This window comes from Alosa pseudoharengus, unplaced genomic scaffold (genome assembly GCF_046254945.1).
Source record: "Alosa pseudoharengus isolate Yale_2024_CS ecotype anadromous, Long Island Sound unplaced genomic scaffold, YU_APseudo_1.1 YU_APseudo_1.1_scf_5, whole genome shotgun sequence".
In the NCBI taxonomy this organism is placed as follows: domain Eukaryota; kingdom Metazoa; phylum Chordata; class Actinopteri; order Clupeiformes; family Clupeidae; genus Alosa; species Alosa pseudoharengus.
The window spans coordinates 32,998,050-33,011,649 of record NW_027468837.1 but is presented as its reverse complement, the minus strand read 5'-3'; the positions used below and the strand labels follow the sequence as shown (position 1 = coordinate 33,011,649).

The following is a 13,600-nucleotide window of genomic DNA, read 5'->3' as shown; positions in this document are numbered from 1 at the left end:
GTGGATGGGTATACTGCTGCTGTCTTGGTCTTTCTCTCATGGGCGGGGGGGGGGGGGGGTTAAAAACAAACTAAACGAAATGATGCAACTCTTTGTGCAGTGACATCCATGCAGGTTTAAAACTCATGGCTTTGACTGTGGCTAGGTGTGACGTATAAACGACCCATTGCAGAAGCAATAGATACCAAGCCTGCCACATCCAAAGCCTCGTTCATCTCTCTCACATCTAATCTACTGGGATCTAATAAAGCCATAAAAGAGGGGGCACAACCAGCCATGTCCCTGCAGGAGCATGGTTTAGTCTGCTCTCCCAGTGCATATAAATGTAGTGTGTCCTCCAGAACTGAAGGGGGCAGCACAACCTCCTGATTCTCAGCACGCTGGCTAGGCCTATTTTCCGAGCGTCTCCTGGCATAACTTGGGCTCTATTTGGAGTTTCTGCTGGCCTCTGGGTTTACATGCACTTGGGAGATTAAGAATCCTTTACTTTTTTCTTTTCTGGCTGATTTTATTCTCTGCCTGCTTAGAGTATGAGGAGGGGTGGAGGTCAGGTCTTCCTCCTCTCCCCCAGCTACTTAAGAACTCTTAGGGTGGAATGTGCTTCATGGAGAACACTACAGAACGGCCCACATGAATGTGTCAGTAAGGGTATTCGCCTTTCCAATCGTTCTCTCTCTTACTGGTCTCGTGTCTGTCTCTCTCTCTCACTATCGGGTACCTCTGGTTCTTGGTCTCTCTTGCCCTCTCTTCCCTCCTCTCTCTCTCTCTCTTTCTCTCTCTCTCTCTCTCTCTTGCCCTCCTCTCTACCTCCATTCCCTGATACTGGCTGCTTCCTGGCTCAGCAACAAACGGCATGTTTTATTGCGGGGCACCCTTCAGGCGCATTGAGAAAGGAATGGCTTACTACTACATTCATGCTGACTGAAGCCGTGTGGGTTTGGCGATTGATAGCATAGAAGCATTAACCATAGCATCCCAGTTAACTGCTCGCCACCCCGAAAATCGAGTGGCCCAAAAGAGTGAAACCGTGTGTGTGTGTGTGTGTGTGTGTGTGTGTGTGTGAGTGTGTGGGTGATAAGATGCTCATGTGTTGCTTGTCTGATTCTTGCGTTTGTGAGGAGAACACTAACCCTCTGCGCCCACTTCTCAGATGACCACATACGGGGCGTTCCTCCACAAGGGGGCTTTTTGCCGCAATTACTTCAACCTGCTGGACCTGCTGGTAGTGGGGGTCTCCCTGGTGTCCTTTGGCATTCAGTGAGTGCTGATTCTTCTTGTCTTTACAACTGAGTGTGTTGTCTTATTATAGTCTTGTCAGATCCCCATGCTTCCTGGTGAACTCAATTTAACATCCTATACCCATTTGTGAATATCTCCATTTCTTAATACCCTTATTGTTTAACCCTTAACTTCTTAAGTTAAGCCACGTCTGTTAAGCCTCATATTATTAAGCCTCATTTCACAAATGTTCAGTCTGTTATCTGGTTTTCGAGTAAAGATGTTGTGGAGAACATAAGGGGATGCTGTGTGGAGTGGAGTGTGTGGTATGCATGTGTGTGTTTGTGTGTTTTCTCTGCTGATGCATAGTGATCTCCCCACACAGGTCCTCAGCCATCTCCGTGGTGAAGATATTGCGTGTGCTGCGAGTGTTGCGCCCCCTCAGAGCCATCAACAGAGCCAAGGGCCTAAAGGTGCGCAGCCGCCACCGCCTCCTCCTCTTCCTCACTCTTCATCATGCCCACTCTCCCCTTATTTAGATTTCTCCTCTCACACATTTCAGTATGACACAGTCAGAAAACATGTTCCCGATTGATATTTTGAAAATTGGAAAGTGTCCGTATAAGGGAACAGTTCACTTCCTCTTGCCGGCCACTGTGTTGACCTTCCCTCTCTGTTCTTGCTTGTCTCACAGCACGTGGTGCAGTGTGTGTTTGTGGCCATCAGGACCATCGGCAACATCATGATCGTCACCACGCTGCTGCAGTTCATGTTCGCCTGCATAGGAGTGCAGCTGTTCAAGGTCAGCGCCCAAACTCTCTGGGGAGGTCGTGTCTGGTACCAGGCCTAAAGATAGTGTCATTACTTACACTTTGTTAAAGGTTAAAATTGAGATCAAGGTCATTGCTGTAGCATTTGGTTTAAGGCATTTTGTGTGTGTGTGTCTGTGTGTGTGTGTGTGTGTGTGTGTGTGTGTGTGTGTATGTATGTATGTGTGTCTATGTGTGTGTATTTGTTTGTGTGTGTTTTGGATGAACTGTTTCCTGTCCACAGGGGAAGTTTTATCGATGCACAGATGAGGCCAAGTCCAACCCTGAGGAGTGCAAGTCAGTCACACTGATAATCCATCAGCACACACACACACATTTGACACAACACACACACATACAAAAACATACGCGTGCAGTGCACATCTCACACACGCACACACACACACACACACACAGAACATCCACCAACCGCTATGTTGATGGGCATTGTTTTGGCAACCTTCCTCTGTCATTTGGAAGCTATTTATGAAGCCCCTTGAAGCCATATGAAGCCCTTTCACCACACTGCCATTTATGTTTGGACGGACTCTGTTAGTTTGACACCCTATGGTGTGCTGTAGGAGCTCCCTTTATAGTGTTGTTTTGTATGACCCTCTCATACACTCTCTGCATTATCCATCTCTCCCTTCATCCCCAGGGGAACCTTTATCATGTACAAGGACGGTGACGTGAACCAGCCCTCCATTGAGAAGAGGCAGTGGCACAACAGTGACTTCAACTTTGACAACGTGCTCATGGCCATGATGGCCCTGTTCACGGTCTCCACCTTCGAGGGCTGGCCTGCGTAAGACACGCTTCTCTAATCACCATGCACTTACACTAGCACACACCTCAGCCTAGCGATACGAAGAACAGGATGTGATGTATACACTTACTCACAAGAGAAGGGTTTAGTTCCCCCCCTTCACTGTAAAGCTCTTTGGGGGCATTGAAAAGCGCTATGTAAATGCAATGTGTTGTTGATGTTTGTAGTTTTCCAGAAAGATGGTGCCGTGGGAAATGAAGTGTTCAGTGTTTGCTGGCTAGTTAGGCAGCAGAGAGTATGTGAATTAGCCTGGTGAGATGGCAGCTACAGCCCTAGGAGGTGAGGGGAGGTGACCTGGAATGGAGTGGGGTCTGGACATCAAGTGTCTGCGGCTCTAATCACAGTAACATGCTCCCTCCACTGCCCCATTAATGCAATGCAGCGCCAGACGGAGGAAGGACAGTGACAGTCCTAAGGACTGAGCTGTGGTAGCCTTGTGGTCACTAAGAGATGCTTACTATGGCTCTTTGGGCCTCTCATTTAGTTACATTACATTACATTACATTACATTTGGCTGACGCATTTTTAGCCAAAGCGACTTACATATGTCAACTATATTACAAAGGACTACATTGTCCCCGGAGCAACTTGGGGTTAAGTGCCTTGCTCAAGGGCACAACGGTGGAAGCCGGGAATTGAACCGACAACTTTCAGGCTACTGCACGCTAGCCCAGCTCCTTAACCGCTACACTACCACCGCCCCCATTACATTATTAAGTTACATTACGATTAGTAACAGTGAGTAACATTATTGGTGATGTTTGTGTGGTATAAAGAAAGGTAAACTAAGCCTGCAATATGAGCCTAAAACTTTCAGAAAATCAAATCCCTTACAGTCTGTTATTTGTTTTTCAATAGCAAGAAAGCAGTAGTATGAGTCAATCAGAGGTGGATGTAGATGGTTTGTCTGGACTGCCTTGTAGCTGAAACATTACAGATAATATCTTAATGACCTAAAGTGCAATGTGCAAATGATTCATATCTGCATCACTGTCCAGTCCTCTCGGTGGAGCAGTGCCCTGTGGCATAAACATGGCTTGTTGTTGATTTGTTTTCTTTCCCCTCGCTCATCCAGACTGCTGTATAAAGCCATTGACTCTAACAGAGAGAACATGGGCCCCATCTATAACTACCGTGTGGAGATCTCCATCTTCTTCATCATCTACATCATCATCATCGCCTTCTTCATGATGAACATCTTTGTGGGTTTCGTCATCGTCACATTCCAGGAGCAAGGAGAGAAGGAGTACAAGAACTGTGAGCTGGACAAGAACCAGGTCAGAGATCCTGTGGATGTCACTGTGTGTGCATGAGATGTCTGTCTGGCTGTGTAGATTGCATGTCGGTCTAAGTGTGTAGAATGGACAGTTTTAAAGTGTGGATATAGATCTGCTCCTACAGAGAAAGTACATATGTTTGAATACATTATATCTGTAATGGTGGAAAGTCTTGAGTGTTCAGATGTATGAATCTGTACAGTATACTACATTGTACTATTACTACAGTATACTAAATATATGTGTGTAAATGTATGTGTGTGTTGTATGTGACCTCCCTGCTGTTGTGTCCCTCTCTAGCGCCAGTGTGTGGAGTACGCCCTGAAGGCGCGGCCTCTCCGCAGGTACATCCCCAAGAACCCCTACCAGTACAAGTTCTGGTACGTGGTGAACTCCACCGGCTTTGAGTACATCATGTTTGTGCTCATCATGCTCAACACGCTGTGCCTGGCAGTGCAGGTGAGTGCATTTCCCTAACTCCAACCTAAACATTTCCCTAACTCCAACCTAACCATTTCCTAACTCCAGCCTAACCATTTCCCTTACTCCAGCCTAACCATTTCCTAACTCCAACTTAACCAGTCCCTAACTCCAACCTGCTTAACACCACCTCACACGCAAGCTTCACCAGAGACATTTCAACAGAAGGAATACTTCTGGAGCACTGAACTGAAATGAAAACCAAAACATGAAAACACCATGCATTAATATATGGAATGGAAACACCATGCGTTAATATATGGAATGGAAACTCCATGCATTAATATATGGACTGGAAACATTATTCATACTGTACATGCATCAGTACTATGGCAGCGATACTGTTCTTATGCAGTAGTCAACTCGTTCATTCATTCTCCTGCTCCCACCCTGCCCCTTTAGCACTACGGCCAATCAGCGCTCTTCAACTATGTGATGGACATCCTCAACATGGTCTTCACAACTGTGTTCACTGTGGAGATGGTTCTCAAACTGATTGCCTTCAAACCCAGGGTATGTATCCATTCTCTCTTTTGTGAATGGCACACAAGCACTTAATGTCAATGAAGCTAATACTCTCATTCTCTCTTCCTCTCTCTCTCTCTCTCTCACACACACACACACACACACACACACACACACACATACACACACACACTCACATTTCTCTTGCTAATCATAATGTAGGATGTGCTAATCTTACTTTGGCATACCATAGTACTCTCTGTTTTCCAACCTGAAGTGTATTGTGTTGTGATGAAATGAGGAGTTATTGAATGGTGCATCTCCCTCCCTCCCTCCCTCCCTCCCTCCCTCTGCCTCACCCCACGCCTCCACAGCTGTGTGTTGCAAAGAAGGACAGGGATCCAGTAAGAGCCTGTGTGTGTGGTGCACTAGCTAGAGGCTGTTGTGGGATTGCTATTCTTAACACCAACACTCCTTTCAAATAGATGGAATGCATGCTGACTGAGACTTTCATTTTGAATCTACTTCTCTCACACATAATGTTTTGAAATTTGCATTTGATTAAATCAATGAAATCATTTTAGCATTAGATTAAAAATACTGTAATTCTGTGCTGCCCCCCCTCCCCCCCTCTCTCTCTCAAACCACCATCATCTCACCCCTAATGCCTCACAAAGGGGTATTTTGGGGATGCGTGGAATGTCTTTGATGCCCTGGTTGTGATTGGGAGTATAGTTGACATAGTTCTCAGTGAGATCGATGTAAGTATGCCTCAGCCCTGCCCACTCCTCCATTTCCTCTCTGGTCTGCAGGCCAGTAGGCCACATGACCTCTTCACAGGGACATTCTAGTCCTCCTTTTCGCTACCTCCAGGCCAAGTTGCTGATTCTCATCTGTCTATTCTGACTCCGACTCTACTTCCTGTTCCTCAGGTCTTAACTCTCTTCTCTTTACCCCCCTTGTCTCGTCTGCTTGGTCCTACTTCCCCTCCTCGTTTTTATTCTTTCAATCCTCTTCTTTCTTTTTCTCTCTCTCTTTCCTTCCCCCTCTTTCCTCTCCTCTGTTTGTCTTTTGTGTGGTGTGTGTGTGTCTCATCCACAGCACTATTTCACTGATGCGTGGAACACGTTTGATGCCTTAATTGTAGTGGGTAGCGTCGTTGATATTGCGATCACTGAAGTCAATGTAAGTATCTTCTTCTGTGCATACGGGAATGGAAACCATGCAAGGCCATGTGCCCTTTGAACAGTCCACTCTGTTGCAGTGCATTAGAGGGAGAGCTGTCACTGGTACTTACAGTAAGAACAAAGCGCCATTCCCTGCAAGTCCTGGAAACGCTTGGATGCTTGACGGCTTGGATCGTAAAAGCATGTAGCACAGACTATACCAAATCTTGATGAAATTCCACTTTGTTACAGAATTAATTCTGGCAGTGGCTTTCGATATACAGAACCATAAAAAAGCAGGGTAGGGAAATCAATAGGATGTCTTCCCACATTTATAGCTGGCCATGAGCCTGGTTGCATTTCATGACTGCCTCATAAATGTGAATTATGAATGCAGTATTCCACATTAAAAGGCCTCATTCAATTAAGCATACATAGCACCACCAGTAAGGCTGCAAATGGTTTAGTCCCTGTGACGTTAACAGGGATCACTCTGTTCTTGTTTATTCCTGAACATTCCAGAAAGTTAATCAAATACTAAACTTGAATTCATTGCAGTTCTCCCCATCCAGCCCATCCATCCCATCCAATATGAGGCAGTGAGAAGCAGCACTGTTAGGAGCTACACTAGGGCATTTTCTTCAGAATTATTTTTAAAGGTGGTTACTGGCATAATAGGCATGATAAAAAAAAAAGTCTGTACAATGTATACAATCACCTTTAGTCTGCAAAAAGTTTTGACCAAATTAAGTTAATTTATTTTATTTAAATCATAACTGGGCATAAATGGTCTTTTGCAAGGTTTCATTCCAATTACTTCTGTTGTGTATTGTGATTGTGTCAGTGGTACTCTCCTACCAGGATACAGACACTAAAGCACTCACTCACACAGTAAAATGGATATACAGTAAGTCAACAGTCACATACACACTGCACTTCTACCACTTCTATTAACCCCTTCACCTGTGTAGAGCGTTTTCACCTGTGTCCACTGTGCATGGGTATATGTGGTGGACGCTTCGACTCCTCGAGACGATAATGACACGTTTCCATGGTAACCCCAGGATTAGTTTGGTTGTCTAACCCTTGTTCTTATTCATTCTGTTCTGTTTCCATAGAAACTTGTAGAGGCAAGTATGGCAACAAAAAAATGTACTCAATCTCCTCTCTGCTCGTAAATCTGCTTCATAATGACTTCGCCTGTCGACCCCCTCCTCAGTGCTGTGCACTTCTTTCTGACGTTTTTCTGTCATCTGATGTTTTATTGTCTGAGTCATTTGTAAAGTGGTATTAAATTCTGTCTGTCTGTCTCTCTCTGCCTTTTAAAAGCATAGGGTTGCTTAGCTTTGCCGCCCTTAAAGCCCTATCAGCTAATTGCTCGGCTGTTTACTAAGACAGGATAACAATGATGAGTCAGGTGTTAGCCTTGTGATGGAGTCCTCCCCTGCATGTGTTTGCTAACTAACATGCAAGAAAAATACTCACATGCTGGAAGAAAACACAGGCACATGCACACACACACACGCACACACACACACACACACACACACACACACACACACACACACACACACAACCCATTACACAAATCACAATGGAATTATCAACGGGTGTTTGATTCCCTCCACCAAAGAGCATCAGTGTAATCCAGGGGCTGCTGCAGACAGCATGCTAGTCCCCGACTGGAGCCTAATCTAGCCTAATCTAGCGGGATGCGCTGTGGGTCGAGTGTAGCGTCCGTCCATCAGCCATCAGCAGGGCTTTAGGGTAGAGTTGAGCAGAGCCCACGTGGCCTCCTACTCTCTCTGTCAGCTGCTCCTAAAGCTGCAGTGCTGTTTCTCTGGAGTGTCCATGTCGCTGTGTCTGTATTTGTCCGTCCGGTCCGGTCCCGCCCTCCACTGCATACTGTGTGCAACTGAGGTTCTGCGGAGGTGTTTGTACAGTATCCATGTTTGTACATGTATGTGTACATGTCAGTGTGTATGTAAATGTGTGTTTGTCTGTGTATATGTATGTGTGGCTGTGTCAAATGTATATGTATGTATGTGTCATGTATTTTCCTTTTATTCCTGTGTGAAGTAACATGCCATTTGTTTCACAAGGTCTCTCATGAATATTCGCATTGTAGATAATAAGCAAATTAACATTCTATAACTAGCCCCACATGTGGAAGGTTATTTGTGGAGGCCTTGTGAGATGTTCATCAACTTCCTCTGTGGCCCACGCTCTCACTGCTTGTGTCTGTTGCTGTGATGCTGTTATAGATCTACACTCTCTAGTTCAGACATGTTTAATTTAGTTTCATTGTGTCTGACCTAGCAGAGAATGAATCTATTTGCCACACAGCTGTCTCATCAGAAGACATGTTGCCGCTGTCTCTCCTGTCCCTACTCTGTCTTCCATTGCATGTTGGGAATTGTAGTCACCATTTCACGCCCTAACAATCACCTCATACCCCCTCCTTACAGATGGCGCTTGGCCACCCGCTCCATGCCCCTCCGGTCAGTCTCATCCAGTAGAGTTTCTGTGAAGTTTGACCTTCCTCTCTCTCCATACCTCCTCTCTGTTCCACCTCCAGACAGAATGGCCCTGGAGCTCACAGTTCACAGCTAGCTCAGTATTTGATCTCCGCTAGCTGAGTATTTAGCCACTTTTAAAGTTGTTAGTTAGTCAGTATGATCCAAGACTGAGATTTCAAAGCTGTTCAATAGTAACGGAAATGATCCTGACTTCATCAAGGTTAAAGACTTAACTCTCCACATGTTTAATCCAGTCCAACTTCAAAAGTACGGATTATATACGTCATTTTAATAGCGAAATCGATATATTCCATTCTACACAGGGTGACCAGGTACTATGCATTTTTAGAAAAGTTATCAGTTGTACAGCACTTTGAAGACTGCCCCAACCTGTGGCATAAAGTAAGCCTAAGCATTTTTGTACTTATAGACTGTGACAAGTCATGGACATTTAATTTAAGGTCATGGAAAGGTTTTAAAATTCCTGCAGTGAAAATGGGTTGGAACCCTGCATTTCAATTAGTCAAAAAATTAGCTAAGTTAAGTAAAGGCTAATTCAAGTTGGTCTTCACTGCACCCTGTAGGGATGAGGTCACCAGTGCTATTGGACCATGCAGATGGCTGCTCAGTGTTGCAGGGTGTGTGTGTGTGTGTGTGTGTGTGTGTGTGTGTGTGTGTGTGTGTGTGTGTGTGTGTGTGTGCTACTCCTGTGAGTGACCGTCTGTGTTCTGTTCTGTCTTCCTGTAGTCAGCTCTTTAAAGCTCTTAAATCTCAGAGAGGAGCTCTTGGGTAGAGAAGGTGTGTAAACTTCAGTCAGGCTGCATGCCCAAATGCCCTCTCGCTCTCACGTTCTATATTCCAACTTCCTTTTCTCTCTCTCATTTGCTTCCTCTTTTATCATGTGTGTGTGTGTGTGTGTGTGTGTGCGTGTGTGTGCGTGCGTGCGTGCGAGTAGAGTGTGTGTATGTGTGTGCATTAACATGTCTCTGTTGGCCTTACCTGCAACATGACAGTGCTGAGAGCATGTGCTTCATCTAATGCTATGGAGGGTTTGCTCATCAATGCAGTTTATTGAAGGACTTCCATTCGCTTGCTTTGAGTCCCGACCCATAACTTTACAACTAGGCAGCCCATCACGTCGCCGACGGATATCAATAAAACTGCGTGACTAAACTCACATGCTCCCCCGTGTCCAAGCATCCCTGCATGCACCACCTGACCAGGCCATGTCTGTCTGGACTCTCTGGTGCTCTGGCACCAGCCCCCCCACCCCCACCACCACCCCACCCCCCACCCCCCCATCACCACCCTTTGTCTGTGTTGCTGCTCAGACTCTGCTTCCTGACGCCAGGTCAGAGCACAGACTAAACTATACCCTCTCTGTGTTTCTGGTGTGTGTGTGTGTGTGTGTGTGTGTGTGTGTGTGAGAGATATTGAATTGATTTGTGTGGGGATTCAATATTGAGTGTGAAAATGTGTTAATGTAGAGTTGTGATTGTCTTTTGAATTGAAGTTTGTTTGTATGTAAGTGTGATTGTGCTAGCATGCTTTACCAGATGAGTTTGTGATTCAGATACTGAGCCTTTGGCTTTGGTTGGGTACTGTCCAATACACATACACTTACACACACACCTACACTCTCTCTCTCTCTCACACACGCACACACACACACGCACACACACACGCACGCACGCACGCATGCACACACACACACACACACACACACACTCATGCACGCACACACACACACACACACACACACACACACACACAGAAACAAACACCCCAAAGGCCCCCCATTTTACAAATTCCCATTCTGCATAAATAGACCAAGTCTTCAGAGATGCAGAACAATGAGTCTTAGTTATGGGCCTAATTAATCTTGTGTAAATATTAGAGCAGTGCTGTAATACTTGGACTAAAAATAAATAAACTTTCCAAAGGTTAGCACAGTGAGTTGAGCACACTGTTCTGCTCCGAACGCCGCAGCATAGAGACCTATTTTAAAATGTCTGAGGAATGCGTCCATTGCATTAGTAGGGCATGACACCATAGCGCACACCATGCAGAGCTACTGAGGGTATTGGAAATGTGAATTAGTATGTATCCTCTGAGTATGCTCTTTTTTCTCCCTAAATGTGAAATATATTTGGTGCGGTGGTTTATTTCTGGCCTTCATACATTTGCTTTTGTAGGATACAAGTACTCCTATTAATCATTTAACGTGACAGCTGTAGGGGGGAGCTCGGACCAAAATTGGATTCCGGCCACCATTGTTGCGGATTGTGTTGTGTGGGCAAATTTGTACCACGATATTAGGGTCGTTTATGGAGCTTGACACAACACTTTTACCCATTATGACCACATTGCTGCTCTCTGCTTTGGCCATGGGCCAAATCTGACCCAGCCCTGTGGCCCAGGCAGGTCAGTCAGGCACGCTTCACTGTGTGTGAAGGTGTGATGTAGAGCTTCAGGCTAGGCAGTGCTGGTGTGGAGTTACAGATGGATACTGTCATCTTGAAATCCTTGCACTTTGACTTACCCTATGTGATATGTTGAGCTCAGTGTCTCCCAGAGAATGTGTTTGCATGGCCTGCGTAAGTTAAGAGTTATGCAGCCATAAAGACAGACTGGTGTGTGTGTGTGTGTGTGTGTGTGTGTGTGTGTGACACTGGAGTGCAATAGTGTGCTAGTAGTTCTGTGTTGCATAATGATAAATGTCCTGTTCTGTGAGTCTGCTCCCATTCCTGTGCTGTGCATCCGTTAATTTTGACTGCAGTCCCTTATGTAACCACCAGGGTTAGCTGCAGCTCTCTTGTGGGGTGTGTATGTGTCTGCGCCAGTGTGTGTGTGTGTGTGTGTGTGCGTGCGTGCACTTGGACGTATCTGTGCTTGCCTTGTGTGTGTGTGCGTCTGTATGTGTGTGTGTGTGCACGCTGGCACGTATCTGTGCTTGCCTTTTATGAGTGTGTGTGTGTGCGTGTATGCGTATGTGTGTGTGTGTGTGTTATGTAAGTGTCTCTGTTCTGTGAGTGCGGTGCATTGCTGGATGTGATGTGACCGACTCAGGCTAACGTGCTGGTCATTATGAGCAGACTGAGGGGATTCTTCTTCTGTGGGCCTGTTCTGTATTGTCCTCCAGTCACGGAGGTTGCTTCTCTGTGCTGTACTGTATGTCTCTCCACTGATAAGCTGTCTGTGTGTCCTTAGATAAGTTGCTGTGCGGTGTGGTGCGGTGTGTGAGTCTGTTGGTGGTGTGACAGCGTTGTGGTTCAGGTTTGGTTGGATAGGAATGTGCTGATGGTGTTGTGCTGTACAGAATGTGAGTGTTGGAAGGAGTACCTGGTAGCTCTGTGCTAAGGTGTGGCTAAGGCTATGCTAACGTTGTGCGAGTCATTAATGCAGCTCTCTGAATTTTAAAGCCAACGGAGGCACCCCAGGTGGATGAGTCTGGGGTAAGATCTTCTCTGCCCCCACCCAACCCCCGACCCCCCTCCCTGGGCTCAGCCCTCCCTTTATCCATATCTCTTTTCTGTTTTCTTTTTTTAAAGATCTAATTAAATTATCACATATATTATATTGTTAAGGTTTCCGTTTTTGCCTATTGGCATCTAGTTTTGGTTAAGTTTTATTTCTAGGGGTGTGTTGGTTTGTTTTGAAACTTCATCTGTTTGTTTGTTTTGTTGGGTAGTTGGTTGGTTTGCTTTGGTTGTTTGGTTTGCCAAGAGTTTGAACTCTTTAGTTGGCTTTTCACTTGTTTGTTCTTTCTTTCTTTCTATTTGTCTTTCTGGGGTTTTTGTTCCTCTGTCCATCTTGGGTTTTCTGTCTGCTGCGGGAAAGTGTCACCCAAACGTTGGCGCAGCGCCAAGCCCCGCAGGGCGGCCCCCCCCTCGTGACGTTTGCAGGGCTGACACAGCTGCATGGTCCGCTCCAGGGGTCATGACCTCTGTGACCTCTGACCTGTGGCTAACCCCCCCCCCCCCCCCCCCCCCCCCCCGGGTGAGGGATAGTCGGGGGTAGATAGGTAGGGGTAGGGGGGGAGTGCGTGTCGGTGTGTCCCACTGTGACTGCGCATGGAGTGACTCTGGGCCGCTGGGGCCATGCTTGCTTTGAGCCGATCCGAGCCGACCCAGTCAAGTATGGCCGAGACTTTTCTGACCCAGCATGCATCCTGCCATCCTCTCCTTCTCCCTGATAGGCCGTTGCCATGGGCACAACAGGGCGTCTGGCAGTGCTTTGATTCCCCCAAAAGAGTCCAATAGATACAAACCTGTATTTTATGAGAAAAAGGAGTGTTTTAATCAGCTAAGTCACATGAAGCAGGAACCACGTGTATTCAGAATGCATTGTGGTGCCCTCTGGTGGGTGGAGTGGTGAAGCACAGCCAGATGCCCTGCAGTTGCTCTCTGTGTTGCTCTGTCTGTGTGAGGTGTGTGACGCCTCCTCCTTTCCCCTCAGAACACGGAGGACAGCGCTCGCATCTCCATCACCTTCTTCCGCCTGTTCCGCGTCATGCGCTTGGTGAAGCTGCTGGCCAGAGGGGAGGGCATCCGAACCCTACTCTGGACCTTCATCAAGTCCTTCCAGGTCAGCAACGCATTCTCCCTCTCTTACTACCTACCTCTCTCTCTCTCTCACCTACACATGCTCACACACACACACACACACACACTAACCCAGTACTTTTTGAAGCTTTTTGCTCAGTTTTATCTCTGTCTTTTTGCCTTCTCTGTGTAGTTTAGTTTGTGTGTATTGCTGCGTTTGGTGTTTTAAGCCCCCAACGTCGTCTTCCAGGCAGCGCTGCATGGAAGGCACTAGGGTTAGGGTTACGATTAGGGTT

General features: G+C 46.3%; 1 protein-coding gene across 1 annotated transcript in view; it reads left to right on the top strand.

Annotated features, from left to right (window-relative positions):
* The window catches only part of cacna1da (calcium channel, voltage-dependent, L type, alpha 1D subunit, a), a 77,980-nt gene that overhangs the window by 50,375 nt on the left and 14,005 nt on the right, over window positions 1-13,600 (top strand). Inside the window, exons 22-33 of the mRNA XM_076269296.1 lie at window positions 1,151-1,257; window positions 1,604-1,691; window positions 1,913-2,020; window positions 2,272-2,324; window positions 2,686-2,832; window positions 3,929-4,130; window positions 4,431-4,589; window positions 5,013-5,123; window positions 6,177-6,260; window positions 7,360-7,371; window positions 12,183-12,215; window positions 13,219-13,347. Coding sequence (XP_076125411.1) covers window positions 1,151-1,257; window positions 1,604-1,691; window positions 1,913-2,020; window positions 2,272-2,324; window positions 2,686-2,832; window positions 3,929-4,130; window positions 4,431-4,589; window positions 5,013-5,123; window positions 6,177-6,260; window positions 7,360-7,371; window positions 12,183-12,215; window positions 13,219-13,347 — 1,233 coding nt within the window. The remainder of the gene's footprint in view (window positions 1-1,150; window positions 1,258-1,603; window positions 1,692-1,912; window positions 2,021-2,271; window positions 2,325-2,685; window positions 2,833-3,928; window positions 4,131-4,430; window positions 4,590-5,012; window positions 5,124-6,176; window positions 6,261-7,359; window positions 7,372-12,182; window positions 12,216-13,218; window positions 13,348-13,600) is intronic.